General features: G+C 40.3%; 1 protein-coding gene across 1 annotated transcript in view; it reads left to right on the top strand.

Annotated features, from left to right (window-relative positions):
• LOC145439972 (titin-like) overlaps positions 1–24,652 on the top strand; it is a 515,551-nt gene that overhangs the window by 259,146 nt on the left and 231,753 nt on the right. The window contains exons 85-107 of the mRNA XM_080317640.1: positions 2,373–2,558; positions 2,629–2,746; positions 3,799–4,110; positions 5,222–5,352; positions 5,901–6,036; positions 6,097–6,238; positions 6,449–6,573; positions 7,000–7,391; positions 7,857–8,268; positions 9,098–9,364; positions 10,169–10,311; positions 10,602–10,853; positions 11,437–11,572; positions 12,579–12,863; positions 14,201–14,345; positions 18,354–18,478; positions 19,129–19,269; positions 19,401–19,544; positions 20,164–20,289; positions 20,813–21,001; positions 22,749–22,897; positions 23,065–23,197; positions 23,951–24,060. Coding sequence (XP_080173766.1) covers positions 2,373–2,558; positions 2,629–2,746; positions 3,799–4,110; positions 5,222–5,352; positions 5,901–6,036; positions 6,097–6,238; positions 6,449–6,573; positions 7,000–7,391; positions 7,857–8,268; positions 9,098–9,364; positions 10,169–10,311; positions 10,602–10,853; positions 11,437–11,572; positions 12,579–12,863; positions 14,201–14,345; positions 18,354–18,478; positions 19,129–19,269; positions 19,401–19,544; positions 20,164–20,289; positions 20,813–21,001; positions 22,749–22,897; positions 23,065–23,197; positions 23,951–24,060 — 4,299 coding nt within the window. The remainder of the gene's footprint in view (positions 1–2,372; positions 2,559–2,628; positions 2,747–3,798; positions 4,111–5,221; positions 5,353–5,900; positions 6,037–6,096; positions 6,239–6,448; positions 6,574–6,999; positions 7,392–7,856; positions 8,269–9,097; positions 9,365–10,168; positions 10,312–10,601; positions 10,854–11,436; positions 11,573–12,578; positions 12,864–14,200; positions 14,346–18,353; positions 18,479–19,128; positions 19,270–19,400; positions 19,545–20,163; positions 20,290–20,812; positions 21,002–22,748; positions 22,898–23,064; positions 23,198–23,950; positions 24,061–24,652) is intronic.

Here is a 24,652-nt window from a genome sequence, read left to right as displayed (position 1 = left end):
CCGAGCACATCGATGGTACAGACGAAAATAAATTTCCTTCCTTCAAATTTACGCTATACAATTTGCCCTCGTATGGAGCAGATAGTTTGACCTGCCGAACGCGCATCCTTTGCGGTGAAAATATATTGAACACAGATATACCAAGCTTCTACTGCGAATACCTTATCCGCGCTTTTGTCAAAATACTTACCACGGGGTCGCCACACAGTCGCTGCACGCACCTTTTTATAGCCGGGCCCGATGTGCCTTTTTACAGCCGAGTGAATTTCGCGATCGGCAGTATGTTAAACACATCCGGGACACGCGTAGCAGCTTAACGCACTGGGACGAAGAAAAAGACGACAAAGAATCGATCCCTTGGCTGGACAGGCCGCGGGAAACGGTCGGCGGATTTCAAACCGACAAGGTTACCAAATAATCACCGCCAAGCACGACTGACACACGAGCACTCGCACATTGCACTCTCGCACAAACCTTGCCTGATTATTATATACAATCACATGTTACGTTCACTTTATCTGATAAAGAATCACACTCTTCTTTCGGAAGCCAAGTGTATGCATACACTTTCCCGAAAATTGGACGGTGATGTATTTTAATGTTGCATGATATCGTATTTGTGTACAGTAGATAAATAGACGCATGCTGCTAAAATTTGAATGTGACACTCTTCCATTCTGTTTTAAGAGACTTTTGGACGTACAGAACATATTCATATTGATATAAACCTGAATAGTGTTGGCTGACACTCGTCAGAGATAATAGTCAACAACTAGTCGTATTTGGTGATAGTATTGTTGATACGCAATGTTCTGGTCAATTCTCTACTAGTTGCTGAAGATTAGCCCTGACGAATTCGGGGTTGTTTCAATATGAATGTATTGTTCAATTCTGTTTTATTGTCAATATCCAATATATAGAGTAAACTATTTTTATTGATCGTGCCTGGCTTACTATATATTGATACGTGAAGAAATTCAGTGACCCCTTTCTTTGGTTCTATTCTGCTGGTTACCTATTGGCACCTTACGTGTAATTTGGCATGGGTAATTGCAGCAGCAGTATCATAGTTATAATGTCAACGGTACTACATATATATCATATATTATACATATACTACAGGCTACATATAGATTCAAATTAACCTGCAAGAAACTACGATACGTGAACCGGGCTTTGGTGTTATGTTATTGAGATGATCTGGTTAACTTAGAAAATGAAAGGATATTTATTCATAGTAACGACTTCCGAATAAGTGATATCGTTCCATTTCGCATGCATCACCCTGTGTTTAGATTAATCAATATTAATTTACATATGTGTCATTATCGTATGAATCGATACCTCCTACGTTTTGTGTCTTGGAAATTGCATTGCCAGTATTAGCTTTGAGTGTAGAACTATGATTCGGTTATCACCATTTACAAAAGTACGTTTTTCGATGTGAAGCCCATATATTTTTAAATCATACACATTTTATTACGAATTTCTGCATTTTGACTATTTAGCTCGCTTTCTGTATATCTTCTATTAACGCTGCTTGCACTGTCATATTGCTATACTGTCATGTGATATAGTCGCTGTGTGTTAGATGTCAATAAAGCCATGTTTCGCCATAAATATATCTATTGGATGACTGGTCAGGTCCATTAACATAGGCAACGGAGTACGATTGGTCACTTCTTATTGCTAGCTCGGGTATTTGGATCAAATATGTGGTACTACATACGCGTTGGGTCAAGGGCTAGATCTCTAAAGCAGACTTGTACAGCTAGATAATTCTGGTTGTTTTAATTGACTAATTGGAGCGATATGCCTGTAATCTAATTCTACTGTAATTTGTCAAATGTCGCTATGCTCTAATTTAGTGCTAATCTAATATCTGGGTTTTCTGAAAATTCGACAGGGGAAATGTACAGTTCTGTAAATGTACCGTACTTTGATTTGATATGAATTTAACTGAATTCTGTTGTATTTCTTCCTGATTAATAAGTTAATACAATTTCCAAGCTTTTGCGAATTCATAAATTCTACTTCTAAGCACATTTGGAAAATGCTAATTTTAATCCAATGAGGAAAAGATGACCATTTTCTAGTTGTCTTTTATTTGTCCAAGTCTGGTGTTAGGAGTATGGTTCGAACGCTGCTATTCAGCAGTTAGGCACATATAGCAGTCTGAGACTAGGAATTATAACCGCGGTATATTCTTGTGGGCATAACTGGGCAAGGTTTTTGCGAAATTGCGTTGGGCGGGGGGGAGGTTGCGCGCGGGGAATTCGGTACCAAAGACCAGCCAATGGAGAAGTAGATGCCAGTGCGATACGCCACTTTTACGATGTCCTACTCGCATGAAACATATATCATACGTTCAGGTCGACTATGCAGAGGATACCGAAGCACCTATGATATTGGAACACATTCGAAACGCGACCGTGGTCGAAAGCAAAGAAGCGAGGTTCGCCGTTCGCTTTTACGGCAAACCTAGACCAGAAGTGATATGGTTTATCAACGGCAAGGCGATTCAAAACTCCGACAGATTCTTTTGCATGCTGATTGAGGTTTGCTATCGTCTTGTAATAGTATGTAACTTGAATGTAATCCTTCTACAATACCACCTTAAACTGTCAGGATTACGTTTCGGAAATGACTGTCACAAATGCTAGCCGGCAGGAATCGGGCACGGTTGCCGTGGTCGTGAGGAATTCGGTTGGTGAAGCTGGTAGTCAAGGATTTCTGCTGGTACAAGGTGGGAATGATTTCATTCTCCTTACTAATCCAAAATGGAATAGTTTTCTGCGAAAATGTTTGATTTTAAAGATTGAATGTTTGGTGCACAAATTCGATATGAAGGCGTTGCAAACCAGTGGTTCTCAGCCTTGTTGACCTCGCGAGCCAGTGAACATTCAAAAATCTAAATTAACACTGAATTTAAGTACGAAAAATGTATGCAAATTCAACGTAATATTGGAAATTTCATGCGATGCTGCCCTTTTGATATCAGATATTCATACGTGGTTCTCTTGAAATTTCTGCAAGACGCCGCTCGCGAAGTCCCGTTAATGACCACCAACTATATTATGATTGTTCGGTATCCTTTGAGAGAAATGCGATTTTGCTGTTTGCTATTGCTTCTAATGTAATACAAGTGTCGCTTAATTGCACTGTCGGAATTTGACGAAGTTTGTTTAACAGTCTTCGTAGCTTTCACATACAACTTGTACGAAACTGAGAGAGAGAGAGACAGAGAGGCCGTTTTTATTGAGTAAAAATTACATTGCAAAATAAAATACAGGCAGGAGTGATATGATACTTAGGGATTATCCAGTCAGCTGCATCGAACTAGTTCTGTGTGCTACTTGTCAACAGTTTCGTACAGTACTTGCGACACTGTGACGTACCTGTAAAGTAGACCATAACTATCTATTACGACATCATGCAGAAAAATACTTCTAAATCAAATAAAATGTTGATGTTTTATTTCTCATTAATGGACAAGCGTCTAACTTCTTGCATTTTGGAAAAGAGATTTGGCGGACCGGCAGGAAACTTGCCGGTGACCGTCGGTTGAGAATCACTCGTATAGACAACTTTCGTTACTCGAACAACTCGACGCTCGCTAATCGACCCAGATCATTGTAATTGATAATGAACTCTGATTCGTGGAGCCCAGTCTTACATTTGTAACAGCTGGGTGACCAACCCTCAGCATCGATTTGTAACAAAATTTTAACTAAACAATCAGGTTTGATTTTACCACTGTTTCAAGTGTAATGCAAACGCCTTCCCTTTTCTGTCCAGCGCCAGACGTTCTCCGATTCACCGAGCCCACGCAGGACGTAATCGGCAAAGAAAACGACCGCTCCTGCATATTCGAGTGCTCCCTTTCCGAACCTTACGTGGAAGTAGAATGGCGCACCACGGCCGGAACCAAAGGAGACACGGCCGGATACGAGACCGTGTTGAAAGACGGCGGCAAATATCGCATGAACTGCGAGGGAAAACATCACCTTTTGAGGATAACGGATTTGAAAATGTCGGACGCAGGGTCTTATTTTTGCGTGGTCGTGGGTCAGGATGACAAACAGTCTCGCGCTGATCTTGTGGTCGAAGGTGTGTTTACTTGTTGTATCTTTCGTGCTGACTATATGTTTCTCTATCAAAATTACCATACTGTTGATGATGTGGAAAATAGAAATATGTAGCCATACCACAAAGGACATAATGCCTCTTCTACATCACCCGAAGATAATTTGTTAGTTTTACGACAATGCCTCTTTCATGCACATTGTGGCAGTGCGAGTGGATCTATAGATTACTGAACTGCAGATAGATACGCATCGCTCGCAAATCCTGTCGTTACGCTTGGGCAAGCAGTGTCTCTTATTGCCGAGCAATCTAAAAGTTGCGTAACTAGTAGTGCTATAGCTGGCGGCCCGAACGCTGAAATTTAATATAACTGGTTAAAATAGAAAGCTAGTGTCGCACTGATTCCGTGAGTACAAATTAAAATCTTTTTAGGGCAATAGAACCGCCTCGAAACATCCCTCAAAGTCTGAAAACAGGCTTTGTTCCGAACGATCACGGGCTGAAATTGGTCATTGTTAAATTCGTTCTGTTGCGGCGCTTCCATTCTTGGAACAATGTCAAATTTCTGACTTTGAATGATATTTTGAGGTGGTACCATTGCCCTGCCAGAATTTGAATTTGTATTATCGCAATCAGTTCGACACTAGCTTTCGATCACGGCCACATATATTAAAATTCAGCGCTGGGGTCGCCAGCTGTAGCTCTACCAATTACGCTACCTTTCGAATGCTCCTTAAAAGAGGCACTGCTTGCCCAAGCGTAACGACCTGGAGTTGTGTATCTATCAGTTGGTCAGTAATGTGAAGTTGATCGCGGCTTCACGGGAATTGTCATTTACATCACCGCCCGTACATTTGTACTGTATGTTTTGGATGCTGCGACACAGCCGATGATGGTCTGAAAAAAATCCCATCCAAACAATAACTACCGTTGATAATAATGTAGAAATTGTATCTCACTACACGACTCGAATGATAACAATCGATTTTCGATTCGCATTCAAGTGCTCCAAATCATTGCGCCCAACCATAATCATGATACCACTCTGTGGGGCTTGACATATTGAACAGCGTCTACAAATATACACGCAACTATTGCGTTCTTTCCCTTTAAATTCCTGCATCCCTTTGCGCAGCTGTTCCGCGTATGATCACGTCCAGACTGTCGGATATGACGTCACGCGAGGGATTCCAAGCGCGCTGCGAAGTAACCGTTTCCCACGAGGACGTCGCCGGGACTTGGATAAAAGATGGCGTCGTGCTAACGGTAAGCCCGGGGCTGGATATCGTAAATATTACTCTTGTCGGGCCAAAAAACTTGATGTCGTCCTGCACAAGCTCGCCGCATTCAATATGCTGCTTCTAATGTATAATTGTGATTAAATTATATTAGTGCTATTTATCTACAGTTACGAGGCGTGTTTCGTTTTTATATACATACAGATATTGTTTAATACAAGAGTTCGTTTAAGATTCTGTATTATTTCTATATTTTCACGCCACGAGACATGGTGTTATCCCACAAAAATTCTTCAAATTCGATAGTAATTTTATACTATGATTCTGATATATTATTAGCGCTATTTATTGATACGTGGGATACCGTATGTCTTCTTTTTTAAGGATTTGTACTTTTAGTTTTTCAAGAAGCCCGATATGTCCTCCGAGGACACCCAAATCTCCTCTTTTTCGCAAATCGCCCTCTTTTATTGTCGTGAGTTCTTATGCGTCCTTGATAATACTCATATAGTATCCCGTTAACAGGCTTTCACTGAGGTATTACGGCTATTGCAAATTGCATATCTACTTTCACAGCCAACTGGTAAGTATGAAGTCAACAGTGTCGGCCACAAACGTCGGCTTTACATCAACGACCTAACGATCGAAGACGAGGGCGTCTACGAATTTGTATATAACGGCGATGCCACATCTATGTATCTCAGCGTTACCAGTAAGTCAACCCGCCTCTCGCAATAATCGCGCTGTGTTATGAGATTATTGCTTTTCAAAGCATTACCATGCAATATCGTGCAAACTCTATCGGACCAGACCGCCTTCGCAGGCAACACTGTGAATTTTGTAGCTAAACTTTCCCTGTCTGGAGCAAAATGTTACTGGTTCAAAGACGGAATTGCGTTAACAGAATCTGAAAGGTTGGTATACCCGCCAATTTCGCAGTTACATTCGTGAAGACTCTGAAAACTCGATATTCCTAGTTGTATGATTAGTCTAATTCGGAGTTTCAGTATTTTTAATTCTAATCTAATTCGGAAAAAAGGTGTAGCAGTAATTCTACTTCTAATCTAATTTGGAATAGCTGAATAGTTTCCAGCATTGCAATGTCATTTTCATTTGCCTTGTAGGATTTCTATATCGTCCGATTTGAAAACTCACACATTGACTATATTGAACTGCCGAGCGCGCGATATGGGACAGTACTCCATGAAAGCAGGGAGTAACGAGACTACGGCTGAGCTAGTAGTTCAAGGTATGGATTCCTGGAGATTGCTGTGTTTCGAGAAAGCGCGATTTTGCGTAGCCATAGCAAAGAGTATATTTATGAAAATACATGTTATCCATATTAAGCTACTGCGAACTTTCTATTATTACAACGATAAGGACCAACATCATCATTCTTGATAGCTGAAATACATCAAATTAAAGATAATTTGGTATTTTGCGACCGCACTTATATAATTGCACTTTGTTGTCGCAGCAGGAGAAAGTATCGAAACTATAATTCCCGTTGATATAATATGTCTCTCATTGAAAGAAAGGGTATAATTCCATTACTTGAAAAGAATATCGTTCGACTTCTCGATCTGAATCAGTACAATTGATAATACTCTATTTGCACCAATGATGTATATTTACAATGACCTAAAATATCCGCTAAATCGCGTTTTCCTTCCAGAAATTAAAGTCACCGGGTTTTTACGCGACGAAAACGTGCTAGAATCCCAATCTATAGTGCTGCAATGCGCAGTGGACGTCCCTGGATACTTCGACGGCCAATGGCTACACAGCGGCCAAATCATCACCAACACAAACCAACGCGTCATCGAAACCAAAGGAACAACCCAACTGCTGACTCTGACAAATGTAACTTCGGGCGACGCGGGAAGTTATTCGTACGTTACCGGCAGCGGTACCGGTACGGAAGCTAAACTGTTCGTGCTGCCGATTCATATCGTAAGCCCGCTACGCGACGTGGACGCCGCGGAGACCAAAACTGTGAAGCTGGAATTGAAGCTTTCGCATGACAGTGTGGATGGGACTTGGTGGAAAGATGGAGTTCAATTGCAGGTTAGGGGATAGAATTTGTTGTCTATTTAACCTTATGCAATTGAATAATACCTTCATATTGAAACAAACTCGCATATTTTCGGCTGACACTCGTCAGCAACAACACTCTTTGCAAAAAGAGTGTTTATTCACACTCAAAAGGTGTTACACGGACCAACTCAAAATTATATCATTTGGATTAAAATGTTGTTTGATTTTGTACCGTGGTGTAAGTCTGAGGTAGATTCTTGTTTCGTGTTCCGTGGGTGTAGATATATTATATAGATTATATAGAAATGTTAGATGTTACTTCAACTTCTACTTTTTCGGAATGTACTTGAGTAGATACATTTAGGGCATTACTTCTACTTTTAACACATATGCTTGTATGCTCAGATCAACAAATCTTTTGAATAGCGAATTGTTGGTCATACACCCAGGCCCGGTACGCAGACAACCATATACTAATGTCGCGTATACTTACAGGGCTCCGAGTCTGATAAATTCATCTTCGGATCCGACTCCGCGTATCGCTTTCTCGAAATCCGAAACCTGACAGTCGACGACCAAGGCGTCTACGAATTCAAGGCGGGAACTCAATCGTCTTCGTGCCACGTTACCGTACAAGGAGCCTCCATCACTAAGCCTCTGCACGACGCCAGAATAGTCGAAACGCGGGACTTGGCTTTGGAGTGCGAAGTTATCACGAGCGGTGTCAGAGGGACTTGGAAGAGAAACGGGACAGACATCGACTTCAACAGTCGGGATTGTAAAGACGAATACAGGATAGACGGACGTAAACATGTGTTGATTGTGAGGGATGTCGATCAAGACCGCGCTGGCGGGTATACTTTTGAACTCGGCACCGCAAAATCAACCTGTCATGTAGAGGTTGAAGGTATATTCTTTTGGTTTTAGGATTGTGATACTGAAAAACCATTTAGTGACTCTTTTACTAATGGCCCTGTGAAATACGTAGCGGTAGCCTATAATTTTAACAAGAGGTAGGGAACCTTGTGATCTAAGCTTATATGTCCGCGCATATAGACTTCTAGTATTTGCAAGCCTAATATTCTCATTAGAATCAGTGACGGCGATGGCGACAAAAGTTCGATTTCCGACTATACATAACAATGTATCAACTCAGCCTGAGATACAACGGGCTATTGAATAAATTGTATCAAAATTATTCACTCACATTTGCATATGCATATGTCAACGTTTTTAGCCCACCTTTTAGGCCCCTCGATATTTGCCCAAGCGTACCAGATTATAAGCTATATTGGTAACCAATATTGCTGGCTGCACATCATTAAGAATTGGCATTTATGCAATTTTTCCTAATTATAGTAATGCAAATTAGCCAAATGCCCATAATCCAATTCGAATCTAATTTGTGAGATGTTTCTATGCCATATTTTCTATTCTTACTTAATTTATGGTTACTATGAAAATGCGACTGGAGAACTGTATAGTGCGAAACGAGTGAAGGTCGGTCTACAGACATTTGTCATTCTCATGCATACGATAATGAACTCTGATTCGATATGAAATGAACTTGATTTTTCTTGTATTTCATTCTAATTTGGACCTAAAGTTAATTTCGAAGCTTTTGCTAACTCCGTAATTCTAATTCTAGTCTAAATCTGAAATAACTGCGTCGATATAATTCTAATTCTAATCGAACTTCCAGTTGTTCAAATCTGATAAACTGGTTGTCTTTACAGGCATAAAACTTAGCAAAGCCCTGCGTAACATCCACGTAACGGACGCGACCGACGCCGTCTTCACCGTGGAGTTGTCTCAGGAAAGCATCGACAACGTAAAATGGGAGCGCAACGGCGCCGAGATCAAACACGACGGCGCGAAGTACATCATAGGAAAGGACGGACGAAAACGCACCCTTACCGTGCGCAATGTCTCGCAGAGCGATGCGGCGGCTTACAGCTTCGTGGCCGGATCCGCGAAATCTTCTGGAAGGATTTATGTTGAAGGTGAAAGCTTACTGAAAAATTGCTCATCGATACATTTATTATTGGCTAGTAGAAGTGTCAACTTCTCCAAATATATCACAATGCTATATCTCAATCGCAGTATGCAATGAGTTTGTCGCTTGTCCGTTTATTGGAGAAATTAAACACGAAATTTTGATTTGAAAAAGACTCTCGGAGGTGTTGAACTTTGAACTGCAATTGAATAATGTATTCGTATCGTAACAAACCTTAAATCAATTTCGTGGTTTTACCAAGACTTCGCATTGCAGAGAACTTCGACAGAACCACGTGTTACACTTGTGATATCACATATGTTGCAGCCAATTTTGCATTTAGCTGAAGTTTAAGATACCGCATTCGCTTTTGAGATGCATACGCATTTTCGGAATTACATTTTTGCCTAAATTTCGATTTTTGAAGGTTACCGGGCCCGTAACGTTTGTTGTGAAGCTATGCCTATCCCCGATCCGACAATGTTGAGAACCACCGGACTAGATGTTTACTAGACTAGACTAAATCCATTGTATGGGCATATTCTTGTGTTAATTTGCATCGTATCAACGTATTATAGTAGGCATGGCAGTAAAATTTATCTGCTATAGTATTTTATATACTGCCATAAATCCGTCTGGCCCGACTCTGCTTTAAATGTATACTATGGGTTCCTTTGTTGACTTACAAAATAAAGACTTGAAATAATCGACATATCTACTATTTTAAACAAAATTTATTCGGTATATCTTCTGATATCTGTATTGTGTCGGTGAATTTGTGTCGTTTATCAGTGTCTGTCTTTTATTATAGCAATCGATATTGTCCGGGAGCTTCAAGACCAGCATATCATGGAGAAAAGACTCGCCACTTTCACCGCCGAGGTCGACAACGATGGAATCACTGGGTATTGGACGAAAGACGGCGTGGCTCTGCAGTCATCTGAAAAATTCCAGGTGCTTCGATTTGTGGAAGTTGCGAAAGTGGACTATTTTTGTTATGGCGTACTTCCAAGAAGCTCCTCAATCTACATATACAAATGAAGGCTTTTTGAATCAATGTTATATAGTAATAGAAAACTCCATGGATATTTTTAAATGACAGTACACAACATTGCCACCGGCGTAACGAGCCTGATCTACTAAAGCGTTACGACATGTTAACTTGTCTGCACACCCGTTAATCTCCACATCCCCATTTTATGTATAGTTTGTGAACTGTATAGTTGACGGCTTGCGGTGTTTAGATACAAAGCGAACGGCGCGTGCATCAGCTCACCATCGCTAACGTATGCGAGGATGATTCGGGCGAGTATACCTTCCACGCTGGTAGATCTAAGACATCGGGAAGGTTAACGGTGCAGGCGGTCAGCATCAAATCCCAAATTAAGCCGGTTACGATTAAAGAAACGCAAACTGCTGTGTTCGAATGTACGGTATCGCACCCGGATATTACCTCGAATATGCACTGCTGGACTAAGAACGGAACTCGGATTCAGGTAAGGGGATAGATAAATTTTATCTGTAGACTCCTTTTCGATTCGTGAGGTGTAGCTGTAGAATAGAAAAGGTAATTTTACTAAATGAATACCATAGTATGCGCTCAAGATTACCGATACCTCATTTACGACGACCGTGCTCACTTTTATATATTTGGCTTTTGCGAGGTTTAACGTAGTTTTGACATACGCTTGCATTCGATTTAGGAATTAAATTGTCATGGTAATTGGTCGAAAGAGCTCCAGTATCGCAGCAAATAAGTATATTTCGGAAAATTGAACCAATTTTTAGTGTCATTGGTCATTAGCCGTTACGCAATTTTCAAAACGGCAAGCCGATCATCTCGGATTCACTGCTAACAATATACGCAACCCATCGACCAAATATACAATTTGAAACTACCTACTTAAATACTTCTCAGAACTTCGTATTCTTCTCGAAGTAGATTTTACATTCATTCGTAATTGCTACTAATACTTGTAATTGAATAGACATTTACAGCGTTACTTGGACTATTCCCACTGCTGTAGCAGGTCTGACTGCTTTAACCACTCCTGTTAACGGATACCTTCCCTTGCATAGAACACCGACAGAATTTCTACAAACGTGGAAGGGTATAAACATACGCTTTCGATACGGGACTGCACGGCCGCAGATTCCGGCCAGTACGCGTTTCAAGCTGGCAAGGATGTATCCGAGGCAAAGCTTGATGTACAAGGTAAGATATGAGAAGAATATTGGCAGCTTGTTAATATTAATAATTGTAGTAAAATCATCAGAGTGCCGCTAATCACACAACAAGTTTTGTGCTCTAGGTAGGGTTATTGAAAGGGTAAGCATCATATTTGTATATTTATGCATCATCAAGTCTTGTTGACGTGGACTTGTACATCGCAGACTCTGACAACCAGATAAATCTGGTGTAATTTCTGGTATCCTGAAAATGCTACAGGAGAGCAGACTGTGTATTGTGTATTGCGTAGCCAGCCAAGCTCGGCGTAATTTGTTTCTCGTGCTTATGAGAATGTTTTCAGAATTGGTATGAACTGAACTTTCTTTTTGTTGTGTTTCTTTTTTGATCTCAGTAAATTTAATTGTAATCTACTTCGAAAAAACGGTGTAGGTATAATTCTAATCGAATTTGGGGAAACTGATATTGAACCCAGAATTGACGTAACCGAACTTGGTTTTTGCAATATTTCTTTTGTGAATTTAGTAATTCTAATTCTAATATAATTCGCGAACAATTTTGTAGCCATAATTCTAATTCTAATATAATACGGAAAAAAATTGTGTAGCAATCAATCTGATTCTAACCTAATTTGAAAAAAACACTCGCTATAATCCTAATTGTAATCTAATTTGGAAAAATTGTATATGCATAATTCTAATTGTATCGAATTTGGAAACATTTGTGTAGCTATAATTATAACTATGATCTAATTTGAAAAAAAACAACGTGTAGCTATAATTCAAATTGTTATCTAATTTGTTGTAGCTACAATTCTAATTATTATCTAATTTCGCAGAGCTGAACATTTTCTTAGTTTTTAAGTCTAAATCACACGTAAGGATTATATGATACAACTGCTGGCAGCCAAAGAGTTGCGTCAACTCGTTAAATCGGTGTAAACACACACACATATATAGATATGCAATGGATAAATAGATATACTGTATGCTTGTGCAGCATATACGCTCAACAAAAATCTTTCTTACGCCAGCCGTGAAGGTAATTTGGCCCTTGTCGGCCAAGCGTTCCGCGAAAGCCCACGAGACGGTGATCTTCGAGACTCAAATCGACGCGGACGACGTGAAGGCGTACTGGATGAAAGACGGGCAGAGAATCGACGTTACGTCACGCATGACGGACTCCACTTCGAAGTTCGAGGCCAAGTCCAAAGACGCGACGCACTCGCTGAAAATCAAAGACCTCGGCGCTGAGGACGAAGGGGTGTACTCGCTGTTTGCCGGACGGGAGCTGACTTCATCGACTCTGCATGTGGAAGGTTAGTTTGGCTATCGCTCTAGACTAGTGTTTCTCAAACGCACGTCTCAAACTGTATACCCTCTCAATTGAAATTTGATTCATTTTTAATGGTGGAAATTAGTATGCAAATGTCAAAAACATAGCATAAGATATAAACAGTCGTCAAGTTCATATTCAGTTGAATAATATCGATACTATGTTCTTTTCAATTCTCTACTAGTTGCTGTTGATTACCTCATCCGAAAATATTCGTATTTATTTCAATAATTCAATTGTATCGTGAAGTTCTGTACCTCGGCAATCTCTTCATATTCATGTTGTCAATTATGTCATCGTTTTGTCCAGCGTAAATATTCGAGACTAAATTATATCTCACTTATCTTGAATGAATGATATCGGGTAAAATCAATCAGAGTGTATGTTCCATAGTAGATTAGAGTCCTGTGGCTCCATTTACTTTTGACTCATCGCCCAATCCCAATTATCAAGCTCGTCATAATTTTATCCCCCTGAAACAGTGGTTCTCAAACTTTTCCGACACGCCCTCCTTTATGATAGTGAAGAATTCCGCGCCCCCCTTATCGTCATATTACAAAATGCAACCAGAGCGCTGGAAATCCCAACGGATAGTTTGATTGCATGGAAGGTTATGAATGTTGATGAGATAATTCTCAAATATGACATTCGGACCATATATACAGAGCAATAACTATTTATTGGATGTATATTGCGCGTAACGCAAAAATTTTCTTCGGTTGACCGCGGCTTCGCGCACGCCCTTCAGATGCCTTCAGGCTCCCCAGTTTGAGCACCACTGGTTTAGACTAATAAGAGGATCGTGATTGAAAATATATGGAGAATCACTATATAGTGTAGAAGGTCATCAGTGACGGAGTACTTTTATTGTTCCATAGTAATCAAGTAGGTTTATCTACTTGCTTAATTTACGCAAGTAGTTTTTTCGTACACTATTCCTACTTATGAATTTCGTTGATGCTGCAATTCTAATTTTTGCATACTTGATATTATCAAGTGAAAAACTAGATTTTGAATGTGATTTGACAAAGCGTTGCTGCAAAGCTTGGATATGAAGCACATTTCCTTTAGTAATTCTTTTCACCTTTCGCGGACTGGGATGAGTCATGCGTTGAACCCCTCTTCTATCAACATAGATCGGTTTTAACTGGAACTTAGCAAGAAACCAAACCGACACTTCGATATAATTGACTAATCGCCTAATTCTTTTTGTCGCCCACTATCTCTCAAAATCGACCCAAGGGGCCCAATATCGGCCGCTTTGGGAACCACTGTTCTAGACCTCAATTGGTTGGGGATGTGATGTATTGTGTATTTTAGTGCTGGAGGTTGACATCACGAAATGCGTCAAGACCGTGAGCGTCGTGGAGAACCAAAAAGCCGTTTTGGAGTTCCGCGTCAGCAAACCCAACGTCCAGGCGCATTGGTACAAGCAAGGCGTGGAAATCGATTTCACTTTGCCTAGGTCAGTGATTGCAATCGATCATCTCGAGTTTGAGTCGTATGTTTGTGTAAGAATGATATTGCGAGTGTTGATTTCACCCAAATTCTATATGTATGATTGTATGTAAATGTTCCAGCTTAACAAGTTTAGTTCGCGTTGCAGCTGACTCTCAAGCCTAATTGATCAATTTTGGATAAGAAGTCAAAATTTATGAGATTGTGCGTGCATATTAACTGTTAATCTTGTGGTAACCAACCTAGGCGTTTATGTTAAAGTGTTTTACAACCACCACTAATTACGAAGCACGATATCCATGCAGTGAAGAATTTCTATTGGAAACCTTACTTTAAAAAAATCCCGGTTGTTTATTACGCTAGTTGGCAGTCTACGCAATGACTCATGTTATTAGCCAGGAACTTACGGATAATCCGAAAACAATAGCTTTAAAATCTATTGACGCAGCTTCAATAAAATCCCGGTCCAGTGCAAATATTGTTGCGGCCACTAAATGTTCGCTTTACTGTATGAGAAAAGCCTCAACTTTAGGCCGAGAGTAAGATTTGTTTGGTCTTGCGTTGATGGCAAATGTAGAATGACTCACCGTGCCTGTATTGGCTTGACCCGTGTGCTGTGACTTATACGGTCAATGTGTTTGCACACCATGGAACGCAGTGGTCATTTCTGTTTGACCTGTTCCGGAAATTGCGCATTGTGTATTTGGAGTAGCGTTGTGACGTGTTAGCTGCACAGAATGAGAGTGAAGCGTTTTTAATTGCGTTGTTTTGAAGTGAGGTTCTAATCGTTGAGTATATTTGAGGCATATATATGGCTGTAAGTTTATCTAGTAACGGGCACAATCATATTTTGCGCTGGTAAAAGCGTAGCACAGCCTTGATAGTTACAATATTATATGTTTTTTGTGTCTAGGATGTCGTGTTCCATTCCGTTTGATCTAGACTAGATTTCAGAACAGTATGCTATCAGTTGATGAAATGTTATCTCAAGGATTTAATTCCAAGTAGCTCATTTGTAATATCGTTTGCTCTGCAAGACATGTGCAAGCTGCTGTTATGTAGCTACTTGACAGCCAACTAACTAGTGGTTTTACGAGTAGTACTAGTTCTAGCTTTTGAGTTTGAATCGTGAGCAGTTCTAGTTCTAGTTCTAGTTGCGCATTACAAAAAAAATAGTTTTAGAACAACTAGAAAGCACGCGTCGCCGTTTGGCGTCAATCGCGATTTCTGTGTGATGTTCTTGGAGCTGTGGCTAGCTTAGAGTCATCATCACTACTGAAAGTGGCGTAGCCAGGGGTATGTTTTAGGGGTCGAAACCCTCCCATTTCAAACCCTGCACCCCGTCCTTTTGAAATGCCGATTCCAACTCAGAAGTTTCTTATTTCATTTGCAAAGCAGCATTTTCAGTTTATGAGTCAGTTGTGTTTTAGTTAGTTAGATGCGGATTTAACGTTCGTTAGTTAAGTTCTAGGAGCGCATTTTCAAAATCCATAAGTTTGTATAAGTCTGTGCGCTTCGTGTCCTAGCTGTTAGGCTATATAAGTTTGCAAATGTAATTTCCAGGCTGATTTCTATAATTGGATTCAATGGTAATTATGCCTAATTGCGTCGTTTGATTTAAAGTCTCATAAAAACAGACCCCGCTGTTACTACTCGCATATTTACAATCTGATTCACACTATACTAAACGCAAACTGTTGGCGTCGGAATCGCATGTAGATTCCCGGGCCTGACACGCTAATATATGCGATCGTGATTCAATTAATGTAGCTCTCGCTTGTACATTTCACCACGGCTGTTCTAAGTAATCGAAACGCGCCTTCACGTTGTGTTATGTTTGCTATATCAACTTGTCAAACTGTTTGAAGACGTGTTTTCTTGGGTCCGTGGACATATGAGCATGCGACATTACAGCATGCGAGACTTCGGCATGCGACAATTTGGCATGCGGCACTTGAGCATGTGGGTTAAATTACGGGTTAGGGGTAGGTTAGGGTTGGATTTATGGTTGGGTTAGGGTTTAGGTTAGGTTAGGCTAGGTTAGGTTAGGTTAGGCTAGGCTATGGGTTAGGGTAAGTTTTTGGGTTATACAGTCTCATGCTGAAGTGACGCATGCTGATGTGTTCCATGCTGAACTGTCGTTTTCCATTGTGTCGCATGCTCATATGTCGGGCAACCGTTTTCTTGTTTGGAATCGCTTGTAAAACAGGTTGTCGTGATCAAAACATGCGTTTTCAATCGTACGAGTATTATTGTGGGCGTACGTAGCTGAGATTGGTTAGCTCTTCCTATATTTGGTGCTATGTTTATTACAAGTGACTGTCACTATGCACAAGGAACTAGGTATGCGTTGTGAATATCTGGGTCGAGTTAGAACTAATTTAGTATCAGTTCTTTACAGAAAGCTTGGCTCGATTCGCATTATATGCATTTCCTTGTAGCATTTTAATAATATTAATGATAAAGTGTTAGTAATTAAGGAATGATGTCCTAAACTTAACTAATTCGTACTTATCTGCATTCTGCAATAAGCGAGGCAGGTATGGCGTTTGTAATGTCCAACTATAGCTTGTCAACTTTGCTTCTCGTAAATGACTATTCCTTATTCGTAAATTAGTCTTCCTTAGCAAGCAAGTTTATCGCCTTTCCATTACTATTTCCAAACAGTGGGTCCTAAAACGTTGATTGTTTTACTCGCGGCACGACGGGTGGCACTTCTGCAATTATTACAGTAATCACGGGAACTCGCGTTGTGTGTACCAGTATGTGCTGAAACAAAAGAGGCAATTCGCTTTCATCGGACGAATATCGCATTATAAATTGAATGTAGACCAGGCTGACTCGACTGTTTTCAGTAAACGTCCAGTTAAAAAAGTTTAACGTCCGCTTAGATCCGTTATAACTCTCATGAAATAATTTGCGGTCGTACAAGTGCAATACGGTATAGCTACATACAAATTTCGGTAAAGCGGTATTACCAAACCAAAAGCAATACGCGAAATGTATTTATTGCTAGTGAGTGAATTGAAATGTTTTTTTCTTGCTAGTTCTTTAAACCTTGGTGTTAAAGTGGCGTTGGTGAATGTTTTCAATGACCTAATTGACCGTGACCATGCATATGCGAAGTTTGTTCTTTATAAAGTTCGTCTCTGAAAACACTGACTCGCCGCCATTATAGTGTGAGGATGAACGGAATGAATGAAAACGCTGCTATTTCTGTTTGCAAATGAACGATAATGGTAAATTCAGACAAATCATCCCGCATTCGGACCGCGGTAGCCCTGATATAAACTGTTCGTGTTTTGATTGACAATATTACACTATGTTCCTCGGCGTGTTGCATCGGAATATCATCCCATGCCAACTGGTTGGATAAAAATATCTGAAGTATAGTCCACTGGTTATTTGCGTTATGATTAACTTGAGCTACGATATTGTAGTCCAAAGAATAGCAAAATCCACATTGCAATGGCGAAGATTTCCAAAGTTATTTGCGCTGTATCATAGAAATCGATTAGCGAAGACAAATACTGATCTTTATCAGAATGAAAGTCGCAGCCTTGTCTCGGGTAACAAGCGACGTGAAAATCCCCCGTCCTTACGAACGATCTAGTGTCCCGTAATACAATATTGAACCTATTATACTTGACTGTGATTGCTTGTTCGCAAATGTAAGGCTGTGTAGTGTGTACCTTCACCTGCGTACATATTTAAATGTGCGAACGCGGGCTATTGAGGTGAATCGTGATTCCTTCTAGCTAACTGACTTTTTTGTAAGATTATTTGAATAGCGTGTTTAACGATCGCTATAACGCTTTCTGCAATGCTCCTCCGCTGCATTGTATCGGTTAGCATTCGAACAGGAAGCATTATAGATATACTATCCATACGAGAATGATACTTTTATAGTTTCATTAAAATACGGGAATAAAGTTTTATGATACGGTGAAGTTAACAATTCATCACGCCAATGTAGTAATCAGAGTTGTGTGATGGATTCAATTTTCGTTTTCAGATATCAATACCTCGTAGACGATAGGTCTCACCGACTTTACGTGGAAGAAGTGACATTCGCCGACGAAGGGGAATATACGTTCCAAGCAGGGAATCAGAAGGCAACGACTTTCCTTTACGTGCAGCGTGAGTAGATTTCCACGTTAGACATATATAAATATAAACAATATACTTAGAGAATTATATCTAACGGCGTTATAAGATACCGCGCTTGTTAAGCGGGGAATTTGGTTTAAAAGATACTATTGGAGGTGCAGAATTTCAATATATAGTGAATGATATATTCGGATTGAAATAAACCCGTTTTTTTGCCGCAAACACTCGTCATGGGTAATCCTCAGCAAGTAGTAGAGAATTGCAAAGAACGTTGTTTATCAACATTTTTATCATCTAATAGGACGTCACTAGGCATGAAATTCGAATAATCGAGTTCAATTTTAGATTATACACGAACTCCCTCTGCTGTCACAAACCTGTTATAGCAATTTCTGGCATCACCATTTCTCTCTTCGTTACGATTTCTATTCAACTTTCTGTTTGTCTTCAAGTATTCGATAGTCGACTAATCAGCTTCAATACCACAGAGGTATATAGCTGCAGCTACAGTACAATGGCTGCTGCCTGATAGTTTTTCACCCTTCTTTCTTCAACTTAAGACCACGTCATATTTAAAACGCAGTGGCACTTTATGGCCATCGGACAATCATATCAGTATTTTAAAATTCAGATCCGACCTATACTGAGTTGTATAACTCTTACCTACACCTTCCCTTCAGCTCCCGAACCTCCGCGATTTGTTCAAGAACTTCGCAACTGCATAGTAATAGCAGGCGAACAGGCCCGTTTCACGGTGCGAATCAGCGGAAGGCCTGATCCAACCATCAAGTGGTACAGGGAAGGAATCGAAATCAAACCAAGTATATACAAGTTTACATTTTTGACAATTGCAGAGACTTGTCATGTGCTGTTTTACATGTCATATTCTCATATGATGTTTTCACCATGTGTTTTATTGCTGGGGTTAACGTTTCAAGTTTGATTCGTTCAGGTTTCAAATACAAGGTACTGCACGACGAAGATCAGCACACCTTGGTCGTGATCGGAGTGGAGGAATCGGACGCTGGGAGATACGTTTGCGAAGCTCGCAACGAACTTGGAGTCTTGAAGAGTGCGGCTGATTTGGAAGTCGACAGTAAGTTTATAAGCTGTATCCGCAAACGGATGGGTCCTGTTTCTTTTCTACATCTTATCACGTAGGCTATGCAATGTTTTGACTCTGATACATGACTATCTCTATATAGCACAAGCCTATATGCAAAGGCGGCCAGTAACGAAATACTTTCTCTACCTTTTACACTCTGTATATTTTAGAAAGTAAAAGATAGTTTGAGGATAGGCTTTCATCACTTTTTCAAGTGAAATTGTCATAAAAACCTGGTGAAATAGCCTATTCAGAGTATCTGAACATATCTTCGAAAACTGCTCCTGTTCGTAGTGACATCAGTCATTTTGAGTCAATGGCAGATATTAACCCTGCAGTTTCAAAATAAGCTATCTCCAATGCGACCCGCGACCAAATCTACTCTGAAACTACTTAATTGAGTACTTCTAACGTTCATTTTCTACTTCCCCCTGAATTAGTGTTTGAATGTATTGGAAATCGCTTCTTTTGCTTGTTACTGACTATAAATTTACGGCATAACTTTTAATTTCGCTTGAGTAGCAACTCTGACGACTCTGAGCACCTCTGTCTACACTACGGTTAATTATGATTTCATGTTGACATGAACAAAACGTGGGTGTTGTTCCAGACAAAGACAAAATGCCAGCCATTCACCAACCGGACCTCGCTCCTCCGGAGATACTGGAGCCCATTCAAGATTTCATTACCAGAGAAGGACAAAGCGCGAGATTCCAATGTAAAGTCGCCGGAACCGGTAAGCGTGTCATCAATAAAACCAAGGATATTTAGAACCGAGTAAAGCATTTTCAAGACCGAATTAAAGTTGATTGTTGGCACGGCTGAGCAAAATCTATCTCGATTGATTCGATTCTGAATTGATTACCGTATTTGGTTTCAATTCGAGTCGAGTGTTCACGTATCATTCAGTGTGACGTTATAACGGTCTGGATGATGCGAAAAGTTGAAATATGTTTCGTTCATACGCCCACAAAGGCAATAACGCCAGTTACATATCACATTACATACAATTTGGTATTTTTCGATAGTAACTATATCATTGCACTTTGAGACAATGTTGGAGATTGATCTTTTCATAGAAATGTTGTTATCACTTATACGAGAGTAGCTTAGTGATATTTCGTAGATTCCGTGACTGTTGTCTCGCAATAAGTTATTGCTATAGTCCTTCTGACTGCTTCCAACTCTTTTGCTATAAAACTTGACTTCTGCTCTCTTTTCTGCTTGTCTCTCGCATTCTGAATTTTTCCGCGACACAGATGCCACCGTATCTTGGTTTATCGACAACAAACGCATCCGGCCCTCGCGCTATTTCAAAATCTCTCAATTCCACGGAGTACACCAGCTCGAAATCACAGAAGCTTACCCGGAAGATGTTGGCGTTTACAAGGCTGTTGTCAGCAACTCAAAAGGCGAAGTGTCTAGTAGCGCTAAACTGCGGCTTGACAGTGAGTTCAGCACGGCCTCTGTGGACGGCTGTGTAGCTGCTGGCCAACAACAAGTCACATCGGACGCCACATCGACTCTTGCTAGTATAAACACCGCTCAAGCGCGGCTAGAATCCCAAAGTACGCTTGATGTCGTAGACCCTGTCCCGGTGCGTGATTTTTTACGGAAAATGTCGGACCCACGGAAGTTAGTAGCGTATAGGGAGAGTCTTAACGCACAAAATTCCTTGTCATCAATATCTGATATTGAGCGTAGTGTCGTTTCTATACCGACTTGGTGTGTTGATGATATGGATGGTCAATCAACCTCCATGACAATGACAATGTCAGAAAGCAAGTTCGTACAATCCGAAACTAGCGAAATAAGAGCCCAAAACGGCATTGCGTCTGTAATGATACGTCCCGAACCTTTATCAAACCTGCCAGAAGGTATCGGTCAATCTACCCTTGGCGAAGATGGTGACGATGTGGCCAGTGGCGATCCAGCCGTCGCGGTGTGCAACAGATATAGATCAAAGTTTATATGTGACGTGGAGCGTACTTTGGGATTGCGGGTCATTGACTTTGACCTTTGAGCCGCGGCATGAGCTTGAGCACGGTGTGTACACGTTATGAATTCAGACTGTCCGTTGTCGATTTCAGCAGACAAGCCAACGCTTGTCATATGCATGAATTATGTCTTAATCCTGTCCAGGCATGAGGGCTGAAGATATATTTATTTGAATTATGGAATCCGTATACAAACTATATGCATATATTATTGTTTGCGCATGTTCAATTTCACCTTGTCACGTAAATAAACACAAGCTAACTACGAACAAATTTGCTATGAATTATTATATGGCCTTGTCGTTTTAATAATATCGTACGTCACTTTAGGCACTTTCTAATTTACAACAGTCAGGTATTGTTGGCGTCCCATGTACTAAGATCAGTTTAGTGAAGCAGGACTGGCGATGATTTTGATAGGATGTTGTTATTGTTGTGGTCACGGTATTCGATTATACATTGGTCATTTTATCAGGATTCCTGATCTGACGACTGCCAGCACGGCCCGCTGTCGTTCGGGTCTTCTTGTAAGGTACTTAGCTGACGCCAATCGGGTGGCGATGAGGATATGAGCTTAGATAAACATATACGACACTTGAACAGAAATTCTGGGCTCTAAATTATTTGACTCGCACTTGAATTGCCTAACGCAATAAAACTAGTATTTACAGTTACCTAATTTAACGATGCGGTTGGGCGTCCCGTCTCGATGCAGTATTTATTGATGTCATTTTACAAAAAAAGCATTGATATGTCGATGCTATCATGGAATGCTTCTCATATCGTTTGGTAGGCGGTTAGGTGCGGCTGCATTTGACATTATATTTCCGTTATACGGTTGGCTTGCGTGCGAATGTCGGTCCGCGTCTCATTCGTTCCTCTATGGTGAATCACTCATTCGAACTTACCACTATCCTTCTTCATTCACCATTTCTGGGATACTTCAACTTCATTTCTGCCTTAACTCCATCTTCAACATTCTCTTTCCATCAGGTACATTTTATGATATTTTTTTCATGCTTTTGCTATGTTTTACCTGCATATACTAAGTTGTTTAGTGTAAAGCAACACTTGAAACTTACCTTCCGCTCAATTCTCATGTAGGCCATATTTAGCAAGTAATGTACTGTAATATGAAATAACGTGAATGAAACGAAATTTTGTCATTTCACAAACTGAAGCGTTATACTCGTTCTAGTTGCACCGCCCAAAGTAATGGAACCTCTGCAACCAGCACACGTTATTGAAGGAAGTCCAGTTGAGTTTGAATGCATTATTCTCGGAGATGGACTTGATGTAAAATGGTACCTGTCTGGCCGAGATGTCACGGAAGATCAAAATTACCAGGTATGAATTATATAGTCTATCCTTGCCAAATACTGCCCCACCCCTGCTGAACTCAGAACAGACTACAGTACAATGTGCATCCGCTTCATTCGATATCTAGAGCTTATTATTTAGACGTATGTTTCATCGAGCTTGGTCACTGATTCTTTATATCCCCTGTTCCACAGTGCAAAATGGAAGAAAATGGACGATGCTGGCTGGTGATTGGCAAATGCCAAAGAAGTGACGCGGGTGAAGTTAGGTGTTACTGCTCAAACTCTGCGGGAGAAGCCGTTTGCTCCACTGATCTAATTGTGTCTGGTGAGTCATATAAATGTTAATACATATCAACAATCGATGTTCGATGCATGGGGCTTGCTGTTTTCATCTTTACCTCCTTCGGAAAGTCTCTTAGGCTCTTGGTATTATGGTGGCTGCTTTAATCATTAAATGTTTTGAATATATTTCAATGTTCTGAAGATATAACCTGCATGTTATGGTGTCGAGGCATCTACCGGGAAAACTATGATCATATTGATTTTCACAAAACATAAAAACATGCAGCACTAATATTAGAAACAACGTTATGCAGTGGTATTGTCCCGAGTACTTTGAATCGTGATAATACCGGATGTACCTTTCCGCGTTCTAAAATCGCAAGAAAATTAAATATTGCGTAGCATGTCGCCTTGAAAATTGACATACTGCTCGCTGAATGGCGCACGATGTCTGCATGTGATCTGTGGATTACCGCCTGGGATGATGTGTCTATAGTGAAGCATGTTGGATGGACTCTCGTGTTGTTTGTATGAAAATCCTGTTTCATCGAATACCTGGTGAGTGGACGCATTTTATATGGACTAATACGGCGTTGTGTATTGTATGCTACATTAAGAATATTTGGGGTCATTATCAGCCTTGGCGACGTTTTACTGAATGTATCTGAATGCTGAAGCATGACGCTTGGAAATCACTTCTCGCATTTATTAAACAAAGCATTACACCTGGCTGAATATTTGCAATTGATCTGTGAAATATATACGGATTCGCCTGTAACGAACGATCTTCATGCAGAAAAATCGCAATTGGATGATAAGCGGAAAACGTACCTCAATCAGATAGAGATGCAATTGGAGAAAAATCCTGGATTTTACGAGATTACTGTACCGGTGCCAGAAAAGAACGTAAGTCTGTTTTAAATCCTCTGCCATTGTGCGTTTTTCACGGTCCGGTATCAGGTTCATTCGACGGGGCAGCTTTATGATGTAATCTGGTATCGCTGTTTTGAATTGTCATCATTTGCTTTGTTGTAGCTATAAACTGCAAGGATTCAACTCTTACGTGGTAGGTCTATTTATAAAAATTAAAATTCCACACTGTCTTTCGCTAATTGTATGATGTATAACATTAGTTACCAACTTGGAGTCCACGTCTCGTAGGGTCCCTGAGCCTTTTTCAGGCGGGCTTTGAAAAATTGTCATAGTCTAATTTGCTGTAACAACAAAAATAAATAAAAATTCAACGAATATACCTTTACGGCAATAGGCTACTGCTTGCTCTTGAGCTGACTTAAGCAATTGATCAGCAACCAAAGAAAAAACGAGCTCAATCATCGCATTAACTAAATATGCAATCTACCATGCGTATTGTGTGTTGGATTTATATCATTTCATGATTCTAACTACCGGTAACTGTATAAACCCGTTTTTAATTGAAATAAGGTTTCTTAGTTTCTCAAAAGGTTGATAAATATAGGGTGGGTTGGGCATTGATTTG

Source organism: Botryllus schlosseri, chromosome 5 (genome assembly GCF_051294905.1).
Source record: "Botryllus schlosseri isolate E-star chromosome 5, Bs_hap1, whole genome shotgun sequence".
In the NCBI taxonomy this organism is placed as follows: domain Eukaryota; kingdom Metazoa; phylum Chordata; class Ascidiacea; order Stolidobranchia; family Styelidae; genus Botryllus; species Botryllus schlosseri.
Note: the sequence above shows the minus strand (reverse complement) of the source record. Positions and strands in the feature narration are given on the sequence as shown.